The 24,642-nt window shown below is 44.4% G+C and overlaps 2 protein-coding genes across 4 annotated transcripts in view; one reads left to right on the top strand and one right to left on the bottom strand.

Moving 5' to 3' along the window:
* snx3 (sorting nexin 3) overlaps nt 1-7,805 on the bottom strand; it is an 18,855-nt gene extending 11,050 nt beyond the window's left edge. The window contains exon 1 of the mRNA XM_048250011.1: nt 7,560-7,805. Within this exon, the coding sequence (XP_048105968.1) occupies nt 7,560-7,721 (162 nt within the window). The 5' untranslated portion in view covers nt 7,722-7,805. The remainder of the gene's footprint in view (nt 1-7,559) is intronic.
* Nucleotides 7,806-7,939: 134 nt separating this feature from the next.
* afg1lb (AFG1 like ATPase b) overlaps nt 7,940-24,642 on the top strand; it is a 58,673-nt gene continuing 41,970 nt past the window's right edge. The window contains exons 1-7 of one of the 3 annotated variants that reach the window (XM_048250008.1): nt 7,940-8,037; nt 8,288-8,489; nt 8,958-9,253; nt 11,762-11,813; nt 11,953-12,054; nt 12,231-12,358; nt 24,290-24,389. In XM_048250008.1, coding sequence (XP_048105965.1) covers nt 8,378-8,489; nt 8,958-9,253; nt 11,762-11,813; nt 11,953-12,054; nt 12,231-12,358; nt 24,290-24,389 — 790 coding nt within the window. In that variant the 5' untranslated portion in view covers nt 7,940-8,037; nt 8,288-8,377. Of the gene's footprint in view, nt 8,038-8,287; nt 8,490-8,639; nt 8,715-8,957; nt 9,254-11,761; nt 11,814-11,952; nt 12,055-12,230; nt 12,359-24,289; nt 24,390-24,642 lie in introns of those variants that run through there. The other 2 variants (XM_048250009.1, XM_048250010.1) reach the window with 2 other exon arrangements.

Below are 24,642 nucleotides of genomic sequence, written 5' to 3'. Positions count from 1 at the left end.
GAAGAGCCGGAGAGGGAGAACAGAGGCAGAGGGGGGAGAGGAGGAGAGGTAAAGAGAAGAGAGGAGGAGAGGAGAGAAGCCGGCGGGGGAAAAGGGAGAGGCTACTTCTGTCAGACCCAATCCCACTCCCACTCCCCCTCCCTTGCCACCTGAAAAAAGGCCCCCCATTTGGGGTGCATAGGTGTTGAAAACAAAGTGATTTTATTAAAGCCTGCGTAAGAGACTATGCGACTATGTGCCTCCCCCCCCCCTCTCTCCACAAACACAACCAGGGTTCAAGCATACAGATATGCATTAGCTTCCTCATTGCTCTTGCTTGCTTACTGCACCACATACATGCACACACACACACACACACACACACACACACACACACACACACATCAAGACGCCGCGACGCCGACATCACGCGACACACGACACGACATTACAGCCACACCACACGCGACACGCACGCGCATATCCATCTCCATATCATCGCATCCCGTCATACAAAGTATTATTGACCATGATGGGGTTGATGGGTGTTGATACAGCATTATTGACCATTGGAGGTTGATGGGTGTTGCGGGGAGTTGTGAGAGAGAGAGAGAGAGTTGCCAAGAGAGCAAAGAGTCTGTGGTCACTGTACGGTTGAGACGGAGGTGCACTTTCTTCTTCAATGTAAGAAATATGAATTTATTAGAGATACCTACTTCGATAAATTTACCAACCTAATCCCGGAGTTCCGAAACCTGGGAGAACAGGAAGTACTGCCTGTCTTACTTGGACAGCAAGGATGACAGCAGCTCTTGCTGCTAAATATGTCACTGAATGCCATAGAGCCGGTGGGACAGTGATTAGACACTCATTCACACTATACACATGAAATACCTACCATTTTCAGCACAGACACACACACACACACACACGTCTATATGTATAAATGTCTTATCTATCGTATGTTCTGTATTGTATTCTTTGATGTCCTGCTTTGGCAATGCAAAGAAATATTTGTCATGCCAATAAAGCTACCTTGAATTGAATTGAATTGAATTGAATTGAATTGAGAGAGAGAGAGAGAGAGAGAGAGAGAGAGAGAGAGAGAGAGAGAGAGAGAGAGAGAGAGAGAGAGAGAGAGAGAGAGGTTTGGTTGGCTTGGGAGTTTATTGAGGGGAGAAGGCCGATCCCACAGTGCCATCCTTTAGCCATCAGACCATCTCCACCATAGACAGAGAAGCCAGAGAGAGAAGGGAGAACGTGGACAATGAGAGAGAGGGAAAGAGAGAAGCACTCACTCATCCCTCCCCCTTCTCTCTATCTATCCCTCCTATTGATGCCCCCCACCCCCACCCAGACCCCCCTCGCAACCTTCACTGAGCTGACAGAAAGACCCCCTCCTTCATTTCCTCCCATCAATAAACCCCTTTGTCTCCCCTGCATCAACTCCTACTTTTGATACTGTCATCTCGAGTAGGGTATGGTAGCCTTGACACAATATGCTGGACATTACCATCAGAATGGCTGTCTCAGAGGATGCTGTACACTGAGGATTACACTTGACTGGGACCGACAGGCAGGCAAGCAAGCCATTTTATTAATGACAGAGCGAGAGGCAGAGAGAGAGAGAGATGAAGGGATAGAGAAGAGTGAGAAGACAGAGAGAGCTGTAAGAGAAGGATTCTTGGGTAAATATAATATTTTTAGGAAATATAGTGTGATGGCAAACTTTGGCATGAGTGGTCATGTGCACCAGTCGCACTTTTTCGGGGCAGAACCGGTCAGGACTGGGTCATCACGGAACCATGAACCACTGTGCACTTTCTGAGACGATGCCACAGAGAGAGTGAGTGAGAGAGTGAGAGAGTGAGTGAGAGAGTGAGTGATCGAGTGAGTGAGTGATCGATCGAGTGAGTGAGTGAGTGATCGATCGATCGAGCAAGTGAGTGAGTGTAAGAGAGTGAGAGAGTGAGTGAGTGAGTGAGTGAGAGAGTGAAAGAGTGAGAGAGTGAGAGAGTGAGAGAGTGAGAGAGTGAGAGAGTGAGTGTCAACTGTGACAACAGCATGAAAGTCAAGAGGACAAGAGGGGCCTGACAAGTCATACGAGAGAGAGACTAAAGAGAGGAGAGAGAGAGAGAGAGAGAGAGAGAGAGAGAGAGAGAGAGAGAAGGGTTGAAAGAGAAAACGACAGAGTGATGTAGTGATTTGAAAAGAAAGATTGAGAGAGAAGAGAAATACAGACTTAAGAGAAAGAAAGAACGAAAGAAAGTAAGAACAAAACAAGAGGAGGAAAGGAGAGGAGGGGAGGGGGTGAAGACAAGGACAGAAGAAACAAACCCCTTCTCATTCTTTCCCTCAGTCAATGAGGGGATTAGGCTCCCTCTCCTCTCCAGAAGCATCAGAGCACACAACCGTAGGGGGGTGGGAAGAGAGAACGCAGGAGACCAGGGAGAGAGAGAGGGAGAGAGAGAGAGATAAAGAGGGAGAGAGAGAGATAAAGAGGGAGAGAGAGAGAAAGAGAGAGAGAGAGAGGAAGGGAGATGTACGTATGTGCAAATTAAAGGTAAGACACATAGAAGGATGCAAAGAGGACAAAAGATAAGAGAAGAAGAGATAAGAGAGGGGAAAGATAAGGAAAAGGAGAAGCAACTGGGAAAACAACTACACCAAGAGAGGAAGGATGTAGGAAGACACTAAAAACAAGAGACAAAGATAAAGAACTAGAGACAGACAGAGAGAGAGAGAGAGAGAGAGAGAGAGAGAGAGAGAGAGAGAGAGAGAGAGAGAGAGAGAGAGAGAGAGAGAGAGAGAGAGAGAGTTAGTTTAGCTGTGAACCAAACCTCCCTAATCAACAGGGTCTTCGTGACTGACACACAAAACAGAAATAATTTCACCCACTCTCTCTTAATCTTTCCACAAAGTTAAGAGCACTCAAGCAGTGTGTGAGAAAGAGTGTGTGAGAGAGAGAGGAGATGGAAAGAGAGAGAGAGAGAGAGAGAGAGAACACAGAATGAGTCAAATAAGCAGAGAAAGCAGCAAATCAAAAGTTGACACCACCTCCCTCTTTCTCTTCTTTTGCTGCCATCCTTCCGTGGAGAGAGCGAGAGAGAGAGAGAGCGAGAGAGAGAGCGCGCGAGAGAGAGAGAGAGAGAGAGAGAGAGAGAGAGAGAGCGCCGGGCGAGGGAGAGTGATAGCAGGGAGAGAGAAGACAAGTAGGTGCTCCCTCTTTGCTGCTCTTATGCTAAGTAGGGTCAGCGCGGTCTCAGGCGCGCACAATGAGAACTGATTACACGCATATGCTAATTATTACACGCTAATCAGCCACGCTAGCTTCCCAATGGGGGCTAGTGGCTACGGATGGCTCTCACCGCCGATGGAGAGAAGAGCCTATAAATACTAGGTTATGGAATGGAGTGAGGAGAGGGGGAGGAAGGAGGAGGGGTGGAGGGAGAAAGAGATAGAGATAGGGAGGGAGGGATTGAGGTAGAAAGAGATAGAGGGAGAAAGAGAGATAGAGAGGGAGGGAGGGATAGACGGAGAGAGAGATAGAGATGGGGAGGGAGGGATGGAAGCACTGCTGCACCATGTATCTTGTCAGGGCTCATCACAAAGCTATGCAGGACTAAGAAATTGTAAAACTAAGAAAGGGGACTAATTGGTACATAACACTATAAATACGTCAATGTGGTGGTGGTGATTGCTCCTTGCGTGGATACATTTGATTGTGTAGGATAGTGGGGGGGGGGGGGGGGGCAGAAATATAGAATCAATCAGTGCATTAAATGTATAACCATTATCTTTTAATAGGCAACAAGTGACTAAAAACATCACATTGTACAAGGTGTATGACTTGAGGGACAGGTTTTGAAAATACCCCCGTCTCAATTCCATACAAAGTAAACTCCTGTGAGGAAGTGCCAACATGTCCCCTCCAAAGCAAATGTGCCTCTAGGAGCTGGTCACTGATTCATCCATGCTTGATAATGTAACTTTTGAGTCAAATAAAAAACACATTTTTTTTAAATCAATTTCTAAATATTTTTCTATTAAATCTATTTTATTATTATTACTATGATTATTATTATTATTATTATCATTATTATTAGCATTTACTGTAAGTATGCCAATGGGTTTAGCCGGCAATTTCACATTCAACTGTAGAGCCGCTCAAATTACCTAAAATTACTGCAAAATAGTCTACAGCTCTCATTAACTTTTCCATTATGTTTTTACTCCTAAGATCCTTTTGATATCATCTGCCCTTAATGCAGACGACAGAGAGCGAGTCCAGTGAAGTGGCGCCTATACGGCTGTGTGCGTGACATGTACAAATTCAATATTGCAAATGAAATACATTGTGATTGGGCAGAAACAAGAGTGCCCCACTTGATGGGCCATTTCATGTTGTGAGTGGCTTGGCAGCAAAGGTCAAGTATGCCAGTTCTGTCTGCGGTGCGCCTGTTGGGCCTTTGTCCCTGGAGGACACAGACTGTGCTAGACCAGGTAGGTCCGACTCATTCAAGGCCTGATCCATCTACCAAGGGCTCAGTTTCCTTTTACGAACAGCCGGACAGTTTTTACACAGGATGTCACCCAGTTATCTCACTTGTCTAATTTAGAATTTGAGCATCAGCTCAGAATCAGGTGAAATCTTTTTAACACCTTTAAATGAGCCGAGTAAGGGACAGCCTTACTGGCCAGATCACTATGAAATCAAGGCAAAAAAAAAGTGTATTGGATTGGAATCGTGGAAGGCACCTCTAACGCAACTGCAAACGGTTCTGCAAAATGTTGTGTCAGGATCTCAACCATTCTGAACTGGTTACATCATGAGCCTGATTAATGGAAGGGCTGTCGCCATCATGACATGACGCTTAGGCCTGAACTGTCACAGAAAGTTAACAGTAAATTACATTTCTAGTTGCCTTTGTGGCTTTGCAAGCAAAAATGGCAAAAGGCAGATATGGATAACTTAAATATAAAATACAAATTACTCATAATTACTGATAATTAGGTTACAGTACCCATATTAAAAAGGCTACTCAGAATAAACTATGCACTATGGCTAAAACAGGTGATATTCATGTCACCCATCCACAAAAACATGTCTTATCATGCTCCTCTCTTGCTAGGGGGTTTCCAGGCAAGGAACACAAACATGTTGACCTTAACGCAAGACCTCAGTGGGGTCACAGAGTTCACAGCCATATATTCTCTCAGAGGCACTTGGCTATAGGCACAAATGTACTTTCTTGCTAACTTGGGAACCCTTGCTTGGTTGTCACGTCTCCACATCAGAGTTGGAAACTAAAGCGCTATGGTAACAGTAACAGATATGACATTCCTATCCTGTTAGTTTCATCCAACTGTACAGATGATGAGTGGAAACCATTCAATCCATTAGGCAAAATGATTGCAGTCAGTCCGCTCAAATGACCCAATCAGGCAAGTAGGCAGACCTGACTAACAGGATTCTTGTAAATGCTAATGAGCATTCTTCAGACAAACAAATACAAATATTTAAATATTCTTTCAGTAGGCTAGCCTATTCTATACTTTTTCTGCAGGGCTTTTGTGTGTTTTTTCAGTTTCTTTAGTCTTTTATATGATGTAAAGCACTACAAGTTGTTTTTAAACGTGCTAGGCTATATTACGAACTGTGAGCAAATGACGTTGCTGTAACTACCGACCGTAGTGTGTGAACTCAGAATAGTTGTGCTGAGCCGCCTGTTCCGAGTCAGACCTACAGTAAGGAGCCGCTGCCCGTCACATGACTGGCTGGGTCCTGAAAACTGGACTAATCGCCTAAAAGCACTTGAAGTAGGCCTAAGCTTATGCCTTAAATATGTTCATCTATCTAAAAAACAAAGAACAATTTCCAACCTGCAACTGTCTTTGAGTCAACATTTCATATTTGTTGACAATTTTACACAATGTAATGTAATTTTATGATTGGAGACCTACAAGGCCTCTACAGACTGTACAGGCTTCATGCCTACAAGACCTCTACAGATGCCATCTTTCCCTGGAAAGTTCCCCAAAAGACTGAACATATTTGTAGAAGTGTAAAGAAGTTACAGATTGGGTCATTTTGTTTGCTAGACTGGCATACTCCGTGACTCATAACTCCCACAAGTGTTACACACGATGTTTAAGCTAACAGGATTGGTTTCAAGGACATCAGATGTTTGAACACACTCTCTCTGTCTGCCTGCCTGTCTCCCTCTCCCTCTCACTCACTCACTCACACACACACACACACACACACACACACAGAGAGGGTTGCAAACAAACTGCTGCAGCCTTGCTACACCTATACACACACACAAATAAACTTACCATTTTCATTCTCAGGGCTTTCCTAGGCTACTCTATAGATTTAAGGGCTGAGGAAAACCACCTTTCAAAGATCAGAAAACTGTTTTTTGGGTCTGACACAAGCAAAGCCAACAACTTATGATTTTTTTTAATAGTATTTTGCAATAGTATGGCAGATGTCAACACAACCACTCATCCCTTCGCCACCCGAGTGGCCTGAACACTACCCGAGCTATCAAACCTTGGCACTGGTCGAGTGGCCTAAACACTACCCGAGCTATCAAACCTTGACACTGGTCGAGTGGCCTAAACACTACCCGAGCTATCAAACCTTGACACTGGTCGAGTGGCCTAAACACTACCCGAGCTATCAAACCTTGACACTGGTCGAGTGGCCTAAACACTACCCGAGCTATCAAACCTTGTCACTGGTCGAGTGGCCTTAACACTTGTGGGTCGCTGGGGTGTGGCTACTGTTTACTACAGAAACTTCTGGCTAACGTTGATCAACTAGGCCTATAGCTAACGTTAGTAACTTAGCATTGATTCATTCATTTCACATCAGTAAAGCAGACACTCTTTGATCGACCTTCAATCGTCAAGAACAGCAAATAAATATCTTACTCGTTCATATATTCAACCTGTCAATATGATGTCATGGGGAAACGACCTGCCGCTTGACTAGCACAACTTGTAAACAGTCTTGGCTATCAAAGCTAGCTATGAAAATTAGCCTAATGTTAATTGTTGCAAACCTTAACAAGCTAACTGCGTCCACAGAACACTGAACTGGTTAAAAACGACAACGTCATGTCAAGATAAATGTTTTTACACGTTTAACAAATAATGATAATGGCTCTGCCTGACATTATTTACTGCTTAACTGGATTACCAGACCAACATTTACAAACACAAGTTTACTATAAATAATGTTAGCATAAAGGCTAAAGTCCCTCGTATGGACAGCTAGTTCACAGTTATAGATACCTATGTTAGTGCCAAATAGTTTGTAATGGTAAATACTTGAAGATGCAACTCTGCTCAGTGACATCCAGGTCAAACACCGTGGAATAATTCATTGTGGCGGTGTTGAGGTAACGCAGATTTGCACAACAACCGGCTATAAACCTGGCATTGTAATAGGGTATCTCCTTAGCAAGCTAGCAATAGCATATGCCAAGGTCCAGTAGCCTATTCCTATGTGTGTGCCAGTGACAGGGTAGCATTCGTTAGCAGGATAGCTAACGTCATTTGACTCTCACCTTCAGTCTGATTTCGTATGTTGTGTAACGAGTTCGACCCACGCCGATTGTTTCGGGGTTGGACACATCAATCTCTAGAAAGTTACTTGGAGGTCCGTATGCATCGTTTAGATTCTGGGGCTTGGCAAAAAGCCTCCTCGTATCTGCTATGGCATCAGCCATTCCTACCCCGCTAAGCAGTCTGACAATCGTGTAAGGCAGGCTCACTTCCGATCAGCTGAGGAGCAGCTGACACTTCTCACAGCTGGGGAGTGTGCACTGTGCGGTCTCACATTCTAACGCCCTCAATTTGTATTATGACTGATGTGAGCTCGGGCTAATCGTGTTTGAACCTCAATATCAATAGGCTTACTTGAGCCAAAATCACAAAATCAATAGGCTCACTTGAGTTATCTTGTGTCATGAGATGCTTCCTCTTTACTGTCTCTCTGTTATTGCTCGATAATTCTGTATTCTAATTCTCTATGTCTAATTAAATGTGAGTAAACGACTTAATCAGTTTTGCCAGTGAGCAATGACATAGAGGTGTCAATAATGTATTAAATACATCTACACACATGTATTTTATTTTAGTTATTCAATTTTACATTCAACGTCAATAATAATGTTTGTACTACTTAAGACTAACGGACATGAACATAATTTAATCCAGTTAAAGTAAAGCAGTCAGGTATGTTGAGGAAGGGAACCGGAGGTAACGTTAACCCAAACTTCGAAATGCCTTTCAGAGCCGAAAGCTTCTACCGCACTGGCCTGGATATCACTAAGGAATCATTTGAGCGATTATCAACAAAGTTGGTCTGATAATTTGAACCAAGATGGCAGCCTACGCGTTGCCTCTGCCGGCTAGGTGTTTATCACGATATCTATTGAAATGGTCAAGTTTAATGAAAAACAGAAGTTGGTGTTGTAAGGTCTTTGTTGTTAGAGGTGAGTGTTGGAATTAAGAGGAAGAAGCCGTTGTCAACATAGCCCAACTGTATTACAACTGCCCTTGAGTGTAGCGTTAGCACGCTGACACGTTAGCATAACGTTAGAAAGCAGAACAGCATGACAGTCACATAACGTTAACAGAAATGTAAAAGATACCTTGCAAGTCCGGTGAAGGAATTTAAAGCATTAACTTACGAAGCAAATGCCTTTGCATGCATTAGAGTATGTTTGGGGGAAGTTTATTGTATTGTATGATATTCAATTCGTAATTGTTTACATGTTTATAATGGGACAACCGTGGTTGTCAATTCCCCTTATAACCACACATAAGCTCAAAAGATGTGTAATTAACATGTTATGATATGTAATAGGCTAGATCATGTTGATACCAATGACTTGATTGTCCAAATTAGAACAGAAGTCATGTAATGCATCCAGAATGAATGTCTTGTTTTTCCTCTGTAGGTTGTGCAACAAGGGCTGATGATGCATCAGTACCCACCAATCCTGCCGCACAGAAATCTAGCGTCCTTCTGGACTACTATGACAGTATGGTTGGGCACGGCTCACTTCGAGAGGACAGACACCAGAGATCCGTCCTTCTTCAGTTAGACCAGTTACAGAGAGTTTTGAGGGCATACGACAATACTCAACTACTTAAGGTGAGAGACAGGGACATTAAGGTAGGCCTAAATCGACAAAGACATGTTGAAGATACAACTGGCACAGAGCACAAAACTGAAGACACAGAGGCCGAGCAGGTATGGGAATCAGTCACACTGACTATGATTGGCTCGACTTGCAGAGCTAATGCTACACTGAGAAAACAATTATGCGAGGAATGTGAGGCTTGCCATTGTTTGGCAATTCTGTTTACACATGCCAAAATCCCATTTTGTTTTAGCAAAAAGTTTTAACAGATAAATAAACAAGCCACAACTGCTTACAAAACTGTGTTGATCAATTAAAACACTGCTACAGGTTATTATGTTTTTTTCAGAGACCACAAAAATACATGAGCAAAATACATGAACATTTGGGACATAGGAAGTTAGACAGACAGAGGAGCACCCAGTGTCACCAATTGTCATTACTTTCACAAGGGAGCCGCCCATAAACAAGGCTGGCACGGATCTGATGATGCGAGTGGGCGGATGGGGTTGTGGGGTCCGCCGTCACAAAGCTTTGTCTGTGGTGTGCCCTCACCTCCTGGGGCTGCGGTTTGTTTGTTTGTTTTAATAGGTCATAGAGAGGCTTTTTGAGGAAGGGAAGAGGGAGAGGGATGGGACAGGGTGGGAGGGTTGTCTCAGACACACACACACACACACACACACACACACACACACACACCACCCACCACCCAACAGGACCTTTGGATTGAGGGGCGGTCCCTGGCCCCCCTGCTGTGCACAGAAATGGGGGACCCCCTCTCCACCCACCCTGTCCCAAACTCCCACCCTTCCACGACTGCTCTCTCCACGTTAATGAGGGGGTCACCATTGTCTGGGACAGTGTTTTTGTTTCACTTTTTAATGCGGGGAAACACACACACACCCACACACACACACACACACACACACACACACACTCACACCCACACACGTACAGAGACACAGCAGCTCTTATGCAGTTATGTGAGCTTGAATTGGGTCACACCGTAGCGTTGGGAGAGAGAGAGAGCGCTTGCGCTTGGCTCCCTACACCATAGCCTTTGTCTGTGGGAGAAGGGACTCTCTCTGGCCTCTTCTGAACCCTGTTTAAGCTCCTCTCTCACCATCCAATGGCTCAGTGGTGCCGTATGTTTAACTTTCACACACCTCAAACGCTCAGTGTTTGAAACCGACCGACAACAACTTGGTCAAGTTAGCATGGATCAAGTTGCCACAAGCACACAAAAAACTGTAAAGTGGTTTAATGCAGACTACCCAGTCTGCTTTATGTATCAGAATATATACGGGGCATTCAAGTATTCACAAGCATCACAAGCATCCATCCACAAACACCGTAAAGTAATTTAATCCAGACTATCAGAACATGCATCATATGGGTATTTATCTGATTGTTTTTGACTGTTTGTCTGATCACTGATGGTAATGATGGCGCTGATGAAGAATGGGTACAAAATGAAAGTGATGTACTACTGAAAGCTGGTATTCATGTCACTTTTCATTTGGCCCCGGTGCGGACAAACAGTGTAGCCGAGGTCTTGTTTGGCCAAGTGTCAGCATGTGAACTTTTTGCTCCACCGGCCCTGCGGGGGTGGCCCCCTGGCTGTGAGGCCCTCGGGGCTAAAGGCGGCCGTGCCGCCGGACCGCTCTGAGGCCGGGCCCTGTGTTTGGCCAGTCTGCCGTAACGGGCCCGCTGCCACCGCGCAGTCGCCGGCCATGGAGAGTTCTGGAAGTCAGTGAGAAGTCACACGCTGTCATGCCAGAGAGCCACGGCTGGCTGCGCATGGATTTCTCGCCCCTTTTATTTCTGTCGCCATCTCTTTCTTCCTCCCTTCCTTCCTTTCTTTCTTTCTTTCTTACTTTCTCTCTCTCTCTCTCTCTTGTTCAATCTCATTCAGTCCTCATTTTCTCCATCTCTCTGTCTGTCTCTCTCTCTGTCCACAATCTCTCTCTTTCTCTCTTTCATCTCTCTCTCATTCCACTCTATCTCTCTCTCTCTCTCCCATCTCTCTCTTTCTCTCCCTCTCTTACTGCACTCTTTTGTCCATCTCGATGGTTCACCACACTCACTCCTTTTCTCTCTTGCCTCTTCCTCCATCTCTCTCTCTCTCTGCCACCCTCCGGCCCTGTTGTTGTGGCCCTGAACATGTCTTTGTCCATGGCTATGTGTGCCTGATGAGTTCACCACAGGCCCATGAAGAGCCGAGACAGGGCTTCTCTGAACTGACTCGGAACGGAATGTGACAGTGACACACAGTTTAGGAACAGTACTTTGCCACTCCATGAGTTTATGGTCTGTTGGAGTCTATGAGAGACAACTGCAATTTTGTTATGTTATCTGTTATATGTTATCTGTAGGATGACTGTAAAGTGTTTTAAAAGACAGGTACAATATAGTCATGTTTACGGAACAGGTTGAGTTTCAGGAAGAGTTGCTTTGGGCACTTTGCCAACTTCAGTCCTCTTGTAATTGATGTCCCTGAGCTGCTGGATGTTGGCCAGGTGTTTATGACTCTATTATGAGAACTGAGTGGAATGACTCTTTCTTTTCTCTCCCTCTGCATCTCTCTCTCTCTCTCTCCTCCATGCGTGGGATTCTAGCTGCTGTCGAGGCCCAAGCCACCCAGGGGCCTCTACGTCCACGGCAATGTAGGTACGTTGCAATTAGTCTCCATGACAACTACTTTTCCCCAAGATGTGATCTTGGAGTTTAACTTCAGAATTCCTTTATATCCAACCCTTTTGTAAGAGTTGTTTAATTTTTGTGTCTTATTCGTTCTTTTGTAAACCAGGCACTGGGAAGACCATGCTGATGGACATGTTTTACTCTCACGTTGAGAGCAGTCGGAAGAAGAGGGTCCACTTCAATGCGTTCATGCTGGACATCCACAAAAGTCAGTCCACCGGTATTTAAAAGTAAAAAGGACAGTAAATAGAACATTTCTGGACAACCCTAAAATGTCAGTCTATTTCTATAGAATGGATTTTGGATAAATTGACCTAGTTGTAGTACTTGATTAGAATTAGAGGGGAATACAGCGTTTGGTGTGTTTGTGTGTTGGACTTGTAGGGATCCATCGGCTGAAACAGTCCCTGCCAAAACGGAGACTCGGCAAGATGACCATGTATGACCCCATTGCGCCAATTGCCCTGGACATCAGTCGGGAGACCTGCCTCTTGTGCTTTGATGAGTTTCAGGTGGGTTTACAGGCTTCTCTCTCTCTCTCTCTCTCTTTCTGTGTGTCTCTCACACACACTCACACACAGTTTGGCAATGCATTTAATTTAGAATTGTTTCTTATCCAACAATGAAATTCAACCTTGGTAAGATTTTCAGTAGTTGAGTTTGCACAGTTGGGAAGGAGAGTGTTGAGATGAGACCTGTGAAACAGTGTGGAGCCACCTAGTGGATAATGTAAACACATACATCAAGACATTTAACATTAGTGTTTATCTTAAAGTAGCAGTATCCCTACAGACAGCCACACACACTCACACACACTCACACACACACACACACACACACACACATACACATTTCCTCAGAGCTGTCTAAACGTTTACAGTTACAGCTTATTCTTGCGAAGTTGTTGATTTGTTCATTGTTAATGACTGACGTGCATTTCTAAACATTGCTCCATTCTGTCTGTCCTTCTCTTTCTCTCACTCACTCACTCACTCACTCACTCACTCACTCACTCACTTCCTGTCTTCTACTCTTTCTCTTACACTATCACTCACTCACTCACTCACTCACTCACTCACTCACTTCCTGTCTTCTACTCTTTCTCTCACCCTGTCACTCACTCACTTCCTGTCTTCTACTCTTTCTCGTACCCTCTCACTCACTAACTCACTTCCTGTCTTCTACTCTTTCTCTTACACTATCACTCACTAACTCACTTCCTGTCTTCTACTCTTTCTCTTACACTATCACTCAACTCACTCACTTCCTGTCTTCTGCTCTTTCTCTCACCCTATCACTCACTCACTCACTCACTTCCTGTCTTCTCTCATTCAACCTGCTGCTTGATCCCAGCATAAAGGCAACATAGTGTCGGTTTTGTTTATTCTGTTGTATTTTATTTATGGTGTAGAAGTGAAATCTTTGGTGCGCAGACCAGCTTTACTTTCATGTGCTCGTTGTGTAAGTGTGTGGGTTTGTTTCTGGACGTTGCCAGTGGTGATATAAAAACACACACACACACACACACACAAAACATGTGTTATGCAAAGGTAAGGATTGACACCAATCAGAGTCACTGGCCACTCAGGTATGCACATGAGCTTTGTGAGGAGTGCACACACACACACACTCACACACACACACACACACACACACACACACACTTCCTTAAGAGAGTGGTAGCGTTGTGCGATAAGAGGGAGCGGGTCATCCTCATCTCTCTCTCATGCTAATGACATTTCTCCATTCTCCGCATTAGCGCTTTGTCATTATCAGTAATTTGGAGCCTTCCCCCTTTTTGTCCTCGGCGCTCTCTTAATGAATGGCCAGGCATTGAGACAAGGAGCGAGGGAGGACAAGGAGAGCCTAGCGGAGAGCGAGAGAGCGAGGGAGGACAAGGAGATAGAAAACAAACGTCTTGGCGGCCATTGTCTGGAACCCTCAGCTAGTTGTCAGCTCAAATTGCCGATCGGTGTGGGGATGTGGAAGTAAAAAGGAGGTTTTTTTTCTCTTGTGTGTGTGTGTGTGTGTGTGTGTGTGTGTGTGTGTGTTGGGGTGTGATGGGGGGGGATCAAAAGATCTTAATTTGGCACCGGCGAAGCATTGGACAAAAGTGACTGCTTTTCTGCTGGCGTAATTGGATGCTCATTTAAATATCTGCAGCTGTTTGTTTGCGCTGCCGTTCACAACAAGTGCTGCAACTAAGCAGATCCCCCTCTCCTCTCTCTCTCTCTCTCTTTCTCATTCTCTCTCTCTCTCGCTCAATCCCGCAATCAGTACACTCGGTGCGCAAGTGCGTGTGTGTGCGCGAGTGCGTTAGTGCCTGCATGAAAAACAAATACAGGTTTGGATGAAAAGGTCATAATTAACCGACTCCTTTTGAAACCTGTATGGGTGGAGGAGAAAGGTGGTGCAGCTAGAAGAAGCCTTTCAGACCCCCGCGCCTGGGCCTTTGTTTTTACCCCGGTGGGGTGGGCTGGGATGGGCTGGGGTGGTCTGGGGTGGGGGGCCCTAGAGCTAATGGAGGTGGATGGGGGTCCGTGGGCCTTGCAGGGTGAAATGGAGGATACTTCAAGCGAAGAAAAACACCATATGTTCAGGGTATGGCCCACGTAAGTGCCTTCTCAGCCTAGCGCACGCACGCGTATGTGTGTGTTAGTGTGTTTAATCATGTGAAGGAGTGGAGTGGCACAAACACACACACACACACTAACCTCATCTCTTCCCCCCTCTCTTTCTCTCTGTCTCGTACATACACACACACACACACACACACACACACACACACACACATACACACACACACACATACAGTGGCCATTTGAACTTTTGACGTTGCTCAGTTGCACAGAGCAGTAAGTACTGTGGAGATCTCTATTCAGAGGTGTATATATTAATGTGAAGGCTGAGAGCTTGCTGCGCACTGAAAGGTCCACTTATCAAATTTTCACTTACTCCAAGGTCCAGAAGATTTTTTAGGTAAGCTACAGAACTCCAAAAAAAAGCCGGTAAATCTCAAACTATTGGTATTCATGGAAGAAGTGACACCTTTTTTCTGCCACGGGCCTTGCAGAACTGTGTAGCTGTTTATGATCTCCATGCATTCAGCAGGAGGACCAGGCAGAAGCCTACTAGGAAGTGTCTGTAGCAGGAGGACCAGGCAAAAAGCTAGGAAGTGTCTGTAGCAGGAGGACCAGGCAAAGGCCTACTAGGAAGTGTCTGTAGCAGGAAGACCAGGCACAAGCCTACTAGTCTGAGGACAAGAAAGGGTGCATTCGATCAGGATGATCAGAGGGTCAAAATAATAGCAGCCAAAGAGAATATCGTTGGTAACAGCACAGTGACGTAAAATAGAAACTCTCTGGCAGCTTGTGATTAATGCGATTTAAACAAAATAACACGTTATGCTCGGTCCTGAGTCTCATCTCGATTGAAGCATTTAACGCTGCCAGCCAGGCCTATTTCCCCGACTCCGACTCAGTCTTAAACTCGGTTTTCACAATCAACGTTTTTCTTTTCTTGCTGTTGGCTAGTTTTGAGCAAGCCATTTTCACACTTTCTGAAGAAGAAAATGTCAGTCGTTCGGTTTGAATGCCTACGTCTGCACAGCTCGCAGACAATCATGAGAAATGACCATCCACCCGAGTGCTAGACAGCTAGCGCATGCCACCAGTAGCCTGACATTGCTGGGATTGACCCAGCTCTCCACCCAACAGAAGAAGATGAGTAGAACTAAAAAACAGTTGCGCGGAATCACAAAATCGTCTGCAGAAAATGTTGTGTAGGTTGGTAGGTTGAGTAAATCAGCATAGCGATAAGGTGACGGTCCATATTGAATGATGTTTGTGTCCGGATGCGGACCGGAGTCCGCCTATTGAGTACCCCTACAGGCAGAGATGTAGAGGGAAAACCCTAGGAAAGTGGAAACTGTAGATGGATGGATGGATGGATGGATAGATAGACACATGCACAGAGAGAGAGAGAGATGGAAAGAGAGGTTGAGAGGGATGGATGAATAGATACATAGATAGACACATGCAGAGAGAGAGAGAGAGAGAGATGGAAAGAGATTACATTAATACACAGGATTAGATGTTAAAAATCCCTTGTGCCAAAATCCAAGGTAAAAACACATTCAGAAGCCCCTACTCAAGTTAACTTTAAAAAGCACGCTACCCACAAATCCGCCAACAAATGGTCACAAACACAAGACAAATGGCCCATTCAACAGCAGTATATAGTATGCGGCATGTCATTGGGGTTATCAAGTGGGCACCCTCATTCACCAATGTTTCGTTAAGTTAGGCCCACGACACCTCATGAAGGCTTAACAGTGAAACCAGCGTCCTGGAGACACTCCCCTCCATGCTGCCACCATATTACCACATTGAAATATCCAATACCCAAAATACTCTTAACCAGCCCAGGCATGGTCAAGGTTGGCTAGGTTGGTCCGTCCCGTTGATGTGGACTGAACCATAACCATAAAAACCCTGGCCAACCATCAACCTAGGCACAGCCCATCACAAACACAAAACAAATTAGCCAGTTAGCTTAGCCAGTTAGCTTAGGCCCCATCACAAACACAAAACAAATTAGCCAGTTAGCTTATGCCCCATGCTGCCACCATATTACCACAACAAACATCCAAATACCCTTAACCAACCTAGGCATGGTCTAGGTTGGCTAGGTCGGTCCGTCCCGTTGATGCGGACTGAACCATGACCATAAAAACCTTAGCCAACCACCATCAGCCTAGGCACAGTCCATCACAAACACAAAACAACTGAGCCAGTTAGCTTACCTTAGCTTGCACCCCAGGAAGGGTAACGTCTCCTTACCCACAACCATTCACTTGCTCGTTCTGCTGCTAAGGACATGTTACTTACCACCTGCCTCAGTCTTCGCCCACAAATGCCCAATTCAGACAGCAAGCCAATAGCAGATCTGGCCACAAACCCACGTGCACCGATTTCAATAGGCCTTAATCGTGCACTCCAACCTAGTGATGGGACATTCGACACTGAGACACCGAAGCTTGTATCACTCCCATGAAGCAAATTGTTTCGACACAGTGTGTTGGAGCTTGTATCAAATTGGAATAAGCACGTGACTGGTGACGTCCGAAGCTTCAAATGTCACTGAAGGGATTTGAAAGTTTGCTGCTGCGCTGATACCCAACAGGAGCAACACTGCTTCTCTGTAGCCTACTGCTGTAATTTAACAAAACCTGTGTTACGTGTCTTAGTTACTCAGCAATCATTGTTGCTAAAGAACTTTTTAAAGTTTTGAAGTCAAATTTCAAATATTTTTTGTTATTGCATAAGCCTAATAAAAAATCCTCGTAAAGTGACTCACGGGGATTGAACCCACGTCGCCAGATCTATCATCCTCATCATTACCTCTACTCTATCGTAGGCATACATGTACAGCAAGAATGGATGTTCATGAACTATTTATTTCTAACAACGGCCTGTTTAGTTCTAAAACACACTACCTAAATAATGCCTCTTGGTTATTAGTAGGCTATGACACTTGATGGATAAGGCCTAGGTACACTTTATTTATTTAAAGTAAATTGATATTGCCACATAGACGCAGACGGCTGCATTTCTTGCTGCAGTTTGTTTAAACTAACTGAACACACGTAAATTCAAACGCTAAACACACTAGGCTATATTCAAACATTATGCCCTAGTTCTAATTAATTTATTTAATTTTCAGTCATTTCATGCCATTTGTCCATTCTGTCCCTCATGTTCATGTTGTAAGCTTCGTTCGGGTGTGTCGAATTTATAGACGCTGTCATTTCTGCTGACCACCAGATGTCTATGGAGCTAAATTTGTCTCAATAATATTTGTATATGCACAGAGGGGGATCCACAAATATTAGGGGTGTAAAGATTAACCGATGCACGTGAGCGGTTTTAACGTAAGATCTGGCTACATCGATACGTGAAGGCCCGTGATCGAAAAACTGAAATGAACCGGTCGTTATATCGATTTACTTGTTATGAATCGGTGCACAACCTTTTCTGCTTCGCTCAGACTCATTTACGTCCAAGCAGCCGTTCATCCCACTTCGGTTTTGAAACTATCGTGGCACGGAATTGTGGGTAATGCAGTTCGTTTTTGATTACATTCATTGCCCAAAGTTGTCAAATGACCTCATTACCCATACATCTATTGCAACTTAACCATGTGACAACTTGCACTTGGTCGGCTTTTGTTTTTCGAAATCCAGCGCGAAATTAAGCACTTATAGCATTCCTAAACAACAACGATAGTCTGTAGAGTAGCCTTACCTTTGATGAAGGGATTTCCTTAATGTTAAATAATAATTTGGCCCTTGCTGCTAAAACGATGCATAAATTATTAGCCAATGATTTTGTTCATATTCACTCAGACTTGTGGCATTTTAGGTTTCTGCATTAGGTCTACTGTTGGAACAAAATAAGCCCAGAGAGTTCATTGCTATATGAGAAAAGGCCATTTCGGTATTCACTTACCTCAACAAGGCTACAGCTCCATGAAAACAATCAGATATAACTCTATAAAATCTGTAAAGTCTATAAAAATGTATTTTTATGTTGTATTTGGCTGCCGTGCTTGACTGAAATGTAGACTATTCTTTTTTCATTTCAATACAGTATATGAAACAAACCTCAGTTTAGATAATCATATTCACACATTTTGTTGCCTAATTGACCACCATGACCATGATAATATAAAATGAATGTGCACCTTGAGGAAATTATAAAAAATCTTTCAGAATGCTTTCCATTCTTAAACTGCATCGAATCGCATCGCATCGAATCGTACTGAATCGTTTTTTAAAAACATGTATCTTTTCTTGTATCGAATCGTGCCCATGTATCTAGATGCGAATCGTATCGTCTTTTACATGAGAGATTCACACCCCTAACAAATATGTTTGTGTTATGAGTCCCATAGAACAACACTGCCATCTACTGGATTAGAAAGTGTCAGCAGGCTACTTGTGGATCTGGGTGGCTGCTCTGCCGCAAAGTTTGTCTCAAAAATACGTGATCCACAAATGCGAAAACCAAAACTGTGTGTGCTGGTGATCCACAAATGCAAAATTAGATTTCACAAAGGCAATTTTCAGTTTCACAAATGCCATTTCATTTACAAATACACATTTACATCTACAATTGTGAAAACCAATTTACAAGTTACAAATAGGATTTTTTTATTTGTGGATATCAAAACACGAATGCAAGTCAAGAAATATTTGTGGATGTCGCCATCTACTGAATTCGCGATTTCTGTGTGCCGGTGAATTAAAGTAGGCCTTTTACGTGTGGATTTGTGTGACTTTCATGTGAAGAACGTCTCAAAAACACGAACTTTGGAAAGTTTAAGAATGCGTGTGCTGGTGATCCACAAATGCAGAATCACATTTCACAAATGAAATTTTCGGTTTTACAAATGGCATTTTATTTACAAATGCACATCTATATTTGTAAAAATCAATATAATGAAGTTACAAATATGATTTTTTTTTTTATTTGTAGATATCAAAACACACATGCAAATCAAGAAATATTTGTGGATCCCCCTCTGCGCACATACAAATATTATTGAGACAAATTTAGCTCCATAGATGTCAGTGTGTTGTCTTCGATGCTTTGATGCTTCGGATCATTTTGCGATATAATCAGGAAGAAGCTTCAAAAGCTTCACAAGGCTTAGTTCGCCCATCACTACTCCAACCTCGCTTGGCTGCCTCCTCTGCTATTTCAGTGTATTTCGCTCTCTTCAGCTCATTGGCCTCTTCCACTCTGTCTTCCCAAGGAACAGTGAGTTCAATGAAGTAAACTGTCTTCTCTGAATCCGACCATAGAATTACGTCAGGTCGTAGTTTAGGACTCACTATATGTGGAGGTACCGCCATCTGCTGGCCAAGATCAACCTTCATTTCCCAGCCTGCTCCATTTTCCAGCTGGCCGGTTTTACACCTGGCCTTCGCGGAACAAGGTTTATCCCCCTGACGTACAAAGTTAGTTTGCCTTACCCCTTTACTAGCTGCTAATGAATTGACTTCTCTCCTTTAATCCTCTATTGCCGCTGCCACACATTTCAATACCTGGTTATGACGCCACCTATACCGCCCCTGGGTGAGACTTACCTTGCACCCTGATAGGATATGGTGGAGACTGCCCACACATGAGCAAAGTATGCATTTATCATCCTCACCAAACCATTGACTTAAATTCTTGGGAGATGGGAGCACATCATATGTAGCACCTAACATAAATCTGATCCTACCAGCTTCCATGCCCCATAGATCTTTCCATTTAATCCATCTTTTTTCCACTCCTTCCCAGTTCACCCACTGCCCTTGTTTTGCCTGCGACACTGCCTTAGTACATCTTACAGCCTCCTCCTGTCTATGCATTTCCTCCACTACCATTTTCCTCTTTTCTCCTGCAGAAGTCTTACTCCACAAGGGTTTACTTACGCCCACCCCTAGACCCCCCTGCCCGTGCTGCACATGGCCCATTATATCCCTATGCTTCAATGCTGATTGAGCTTGCTTAACTGCCTGCTCTGGGTTCCACTTCCTCCCTGCATTAACTGTGGGTGCAACTTTCCTCACCACTGGGTCCTTGGACTGAGTAAGAGTAATTTCCAATCTAGCCTTAGCACACTTAAATTCCTCTGTCAGACTAGATATTGGCAACTCTACAATGCCCTTCCCATACAAGGCTACACTGCTTAAGCAGCGTGGGACTCAAAGCCATTTTCTGACAAAGGAGTTGATCATTTTTTCCAACCTCTCTACCTTTGACAGAGGAACTTCATAAACTGTCAATGGCCACATTAGCCGAGGCAATAAACCAAACTGCAAACACCACAGCTTAAGCTTACCTGGCAGCCCTGACTTGTCAATTTTTGAAATACCTTGCCTAGTGACCTGTTTCAAGTCTTCAACCTGTGATTTATCACAAAGCTTGCATCATACCACCTTCCCAGACTCTTCACTGGTTTCTCCAGAACTGTGGGAATCACCTCTTTATTTATAGCAAACTTCTTATCTATTACCTTCCCTTTAACAATTGAGAGACTCCTAGACTTACTTGGCTTCACCTTCATTCTGGCCGATTGCAGATTGCTATTTAACTTATCCAGCAACCTAGCCTTATCTAGAGTGAACCTGATGAAGCATTAGCGAAACGCGTTGTTCACTAAAACATAAAAATAAACCAGCAAAGAAATCCCACCAGTGTGCAGTGATCCTTCATTTTCCTTTTAATCTATTGACGACTGCACCTCACCAACACCTGGAAGGCTGTGCACAGGAACTTTATCCTGTTTATTATCCAGCAACCTATTGGTCAAGGTTGTCATGTTGTCCATGAAAGCCCTAATCGGGGGGAGTCGTGGCCCTCCCTGCAACTTCTCCCCACCCACTACTCATTTTGAGGCCCTAATGATGACCTCCATTGCCATTGTAAAAGCAAGTGGGGAGATGGTACATCCCGCCATGATTCCTATCTCGAGTTGTTGCCACCCTGTGGTGTAATCAGCTGTAGTAAAACATAATTGAATATCCAGAAAGTATGCTTTTACTAGGCTTTTAATGCTACCTGGGATTCTGAAATAATCAAAGGCCTCCCACAACAGACTATGCGGCACTGACCCAAAAGCATTAGCCAAATCCAAGAACACAACGTGCAGGTCTCTCTTCTCACGTTTTGCTAATTGAATTTGGTGCCAAATCATGCTGGTATGCTCTAAGCACCCGGATAAGCCAGGAATTCCAGCTTTTTGCACCGTGGTATCAATTAGTTTATTCCTTTCAAGGTAATTTGTCAGTCTCCATGCCACCACACTGAAGAAACCCTTCCCTTCAACATTCAGTAGACTAATTGGCCTAAATTGATTAATCTCCACTGCGTCCCTTTCTTTGGGAATAAATATTCCCCCAGCCCTCTGCCAAGCCTTGGGAATACTCTGCTTTTTCCAAACTATCTTCATTAATTGCCATAGAAATCTTAAAACATCTGGTGCACTCTTATACAACCGGTAGGGCACTCCATTAGGTCCCGGGGCTGAAGAGGCCCTTGCACGTTTTATTACTTCTTGCACCTCTTTCCACCTTGGTGGACTATCGTCGCATTGGCTACTTAATTCACCAATAGGTGGGATATCAGCGGGAAGTACCATCTCTCTGAAACTCTCCCTATCTTTGTGCACTCCCTCTAAATACTCCTCAAGCTTCTGCTTAGGTTCCAAAAGACTACCACTCTTCTGCATTACGAATAAAGACTTAACAAATTTAAATGGGTCTTTATAGAATGCTAGTCGAGCTTGTGATTTCTTCTTCCTTTTTTTCCTAATATTTTCAGCTCTTCTTAGCACTGCCAACCGCTCCCTCACATCTGCCTCTAGACAGTCAATACCTTCCTTCTCATCATCTGTCCCAAATCTTTCCTTACCATAGCTATAAATAATGTCTCCCATTTTCTCTAATTTGCTTTCAGCCGTCCCCTTGAGCTGACCCAGGATGCTGACCAAATCACTATTAACATCTTCCCACATTCTACATTCTGCTGCGCCTGGCCATCTGACCCCAGGCCTATGACCAGTAATCTCCCTCCTTGGCTGACTGGCCTCTCTTTCTGCCTCAGTGCTAGAACTTTCCTCAACAACAAGTGTGCTGATCGCCTGCGAACTGTGGGTTTCTTCCTGCCGCTGAACTTCAACCGACTGACTTGATGCACTTCTTAAGAAATAGCTATATATGCGGGGACCCTGTGTTCCCTCTACCAATCACTTCTTTTTCCCTTGATGAATTTTCCCCCCATGAATTTTCAGGCCCTTTAGACTTGTAACCTTCTGCCAACCACACACGCACATCTGCAGCTTTTTCTCAGTTTTCTCTGAACTAGTGGCTTCCACAGACATGTTTTCCTTACTCGTAATCAAATTCGTTCCAGGGTCAGTAACCATGTCTATCACAAGTGAGTCATCTTCTGCTCTCGCTGACTTTAGGGGTATTTTTTCATTATGTCGTACTGTAGCTTGGTAAGGTGTAGCCCATAGCTTAGTAAAGCCTGGGCTACTGCCACAATGAGCTGCTAACCCATTGTGAGAGAGAGATGTTGAGAGGGATGGATGGATGGATGAATAGATACATAGATAGACACATGCAGAGAGAGAGAGAGATGGATATAGAGAGAGGGAGAGAGATGGAAAGAGAGAGAGAGGTTGAGAGGGATGGATGGATGGATGGATGGATGGATAGATACATAGATAAACACATGCACAGAGAGAGAGATGGAAAGAGAGAGATGTTGAGAGGGATGAATGGATGGATGAGTAGATACATTGATAGACACATGCACAGAGAGAGATGGATGAATGAATGAATGGATAGGTAGATAGATAGATAGATAGATAGACAGATAGATAGACAGAATGAAAAGTGAACATAGCAGTAGAATGTCAACGACAGCGATGAAGATGATGATGATGATGGTGGTGATGAAGAAGGGGGGATGAAAGAGGAGGATATTGAGCGTTACTGTAGTGACAACAATGACTACTACTCTCTCTCTACTAGCACAGTGACGATGATGATGATGGGGATGGTGATGAAAAAGCCACTCGTCCTCCGGCTTTGTAGGATTCAGGGACAGCCATGCCAAGCCCCTCCACTGCACAATAGAGGATACATCTGTGTGTGTGTGAGAGCGTGTGTGTGTGTGTATATATGTGTGTGTGTGTGCTGGAGGCCATCTGGCTGCCATTGTGGCAGCGATTGGGGCCTTCACATCGCAGCGTCTCTGATTTATTTATTTATTTGTCTTTTGTCGCCGCGGTGACTTGATTAGCTCGGTCTCACCGGCGCCGCCACTTGTTCTCATTTGCGACAAAAAAGCCGCTCGTCCACACAGCCATTTTGCAGTCAGGTGAAGTGGCTGCATACATATGGGTGTGTGTGTGTGTGTGTGTGTATGTGTGTGTTTGTATGTCTTTTTTGGCTGAGGTGCCATTTATTTGTGGTGGATTGGATAGGAGACCTTGGCCAATCTAGAAAAATAGAATCACCTGGTACTCATGCAGAAACACACACATACATACACAAACGAGGAGAGAGAGAGAGCACATCCATGCCGTTGTCAAGAATAATTGTGTAGTAAGCAGATGTCTAATCCTATATTGTTTGTGTGTGTGTGTGTGGTGAGGAGTAGGTCATTGCCAGTTCTCTCTTCTTTTTAGAGAAGCTTTCTACTTCAGACTAATTAGAATGCGAAATGTTCTCATCATGCGGAAACAGTAGACTAAATCTTCTGTTTTCTATCTTTCTCTCTCACCCCCCCCCTCTCTTTCTCTCTCTCACCCCCCCCATCTCTTTCTCTCTCCCTCTCACCCTCCATCTCTCTCTCTCTCTCTCTCTCCCGGTCTCTCAGGTCACAGATGTTGCGGATGCCATGATCCTGAAGCAGCTCTTTGAGACTCTGTTTCGGACTGGTGTTGTGGTGGTGGCCACCTCCAACCGCCCTCCTGATGGTGAGTGTGTGTGCGTGCGCGTGTGTGTGTGTGTGTGTGTGTGTGTGTGTGTGTGTGAGAGAGAGAGAATTGCCCCTCACTATCCGCACTCCTCTGGTAACACAAAAAGAGGCATTGAGTGAGTTACCTTGCACACACTCCTCTTCCCTTCTGTTCAACACAGCGTCAGCGCATGCTGGAACCCCTCCGCTCCAGTTCTATTCCGGTTCTGCGCGTTCTCCAACGTCAGAGTCTCTTTTCTTTCGCCCCTCTT

This window comes from Alosa alosa, chromosome 8 (assembly GCF_017589495.1).
Source record: "Alosa alosa isolate M-15738 ecotype Scorff River chromosome 8, AALO_Geno_1.1, whole genome shotgun sequence".
Taxonomy (NCBI): Eukaryota; Metazoa; Chordata; class Actinopteri; order Clupeiformes; family Clupeidae; genus Alosa; species Alosa alosa.
The sequence above is the reverse complement of the archived record's forward strand: the minus strand, read 5'-3'. Positions and strand labels throughout refer to the sequence as shown.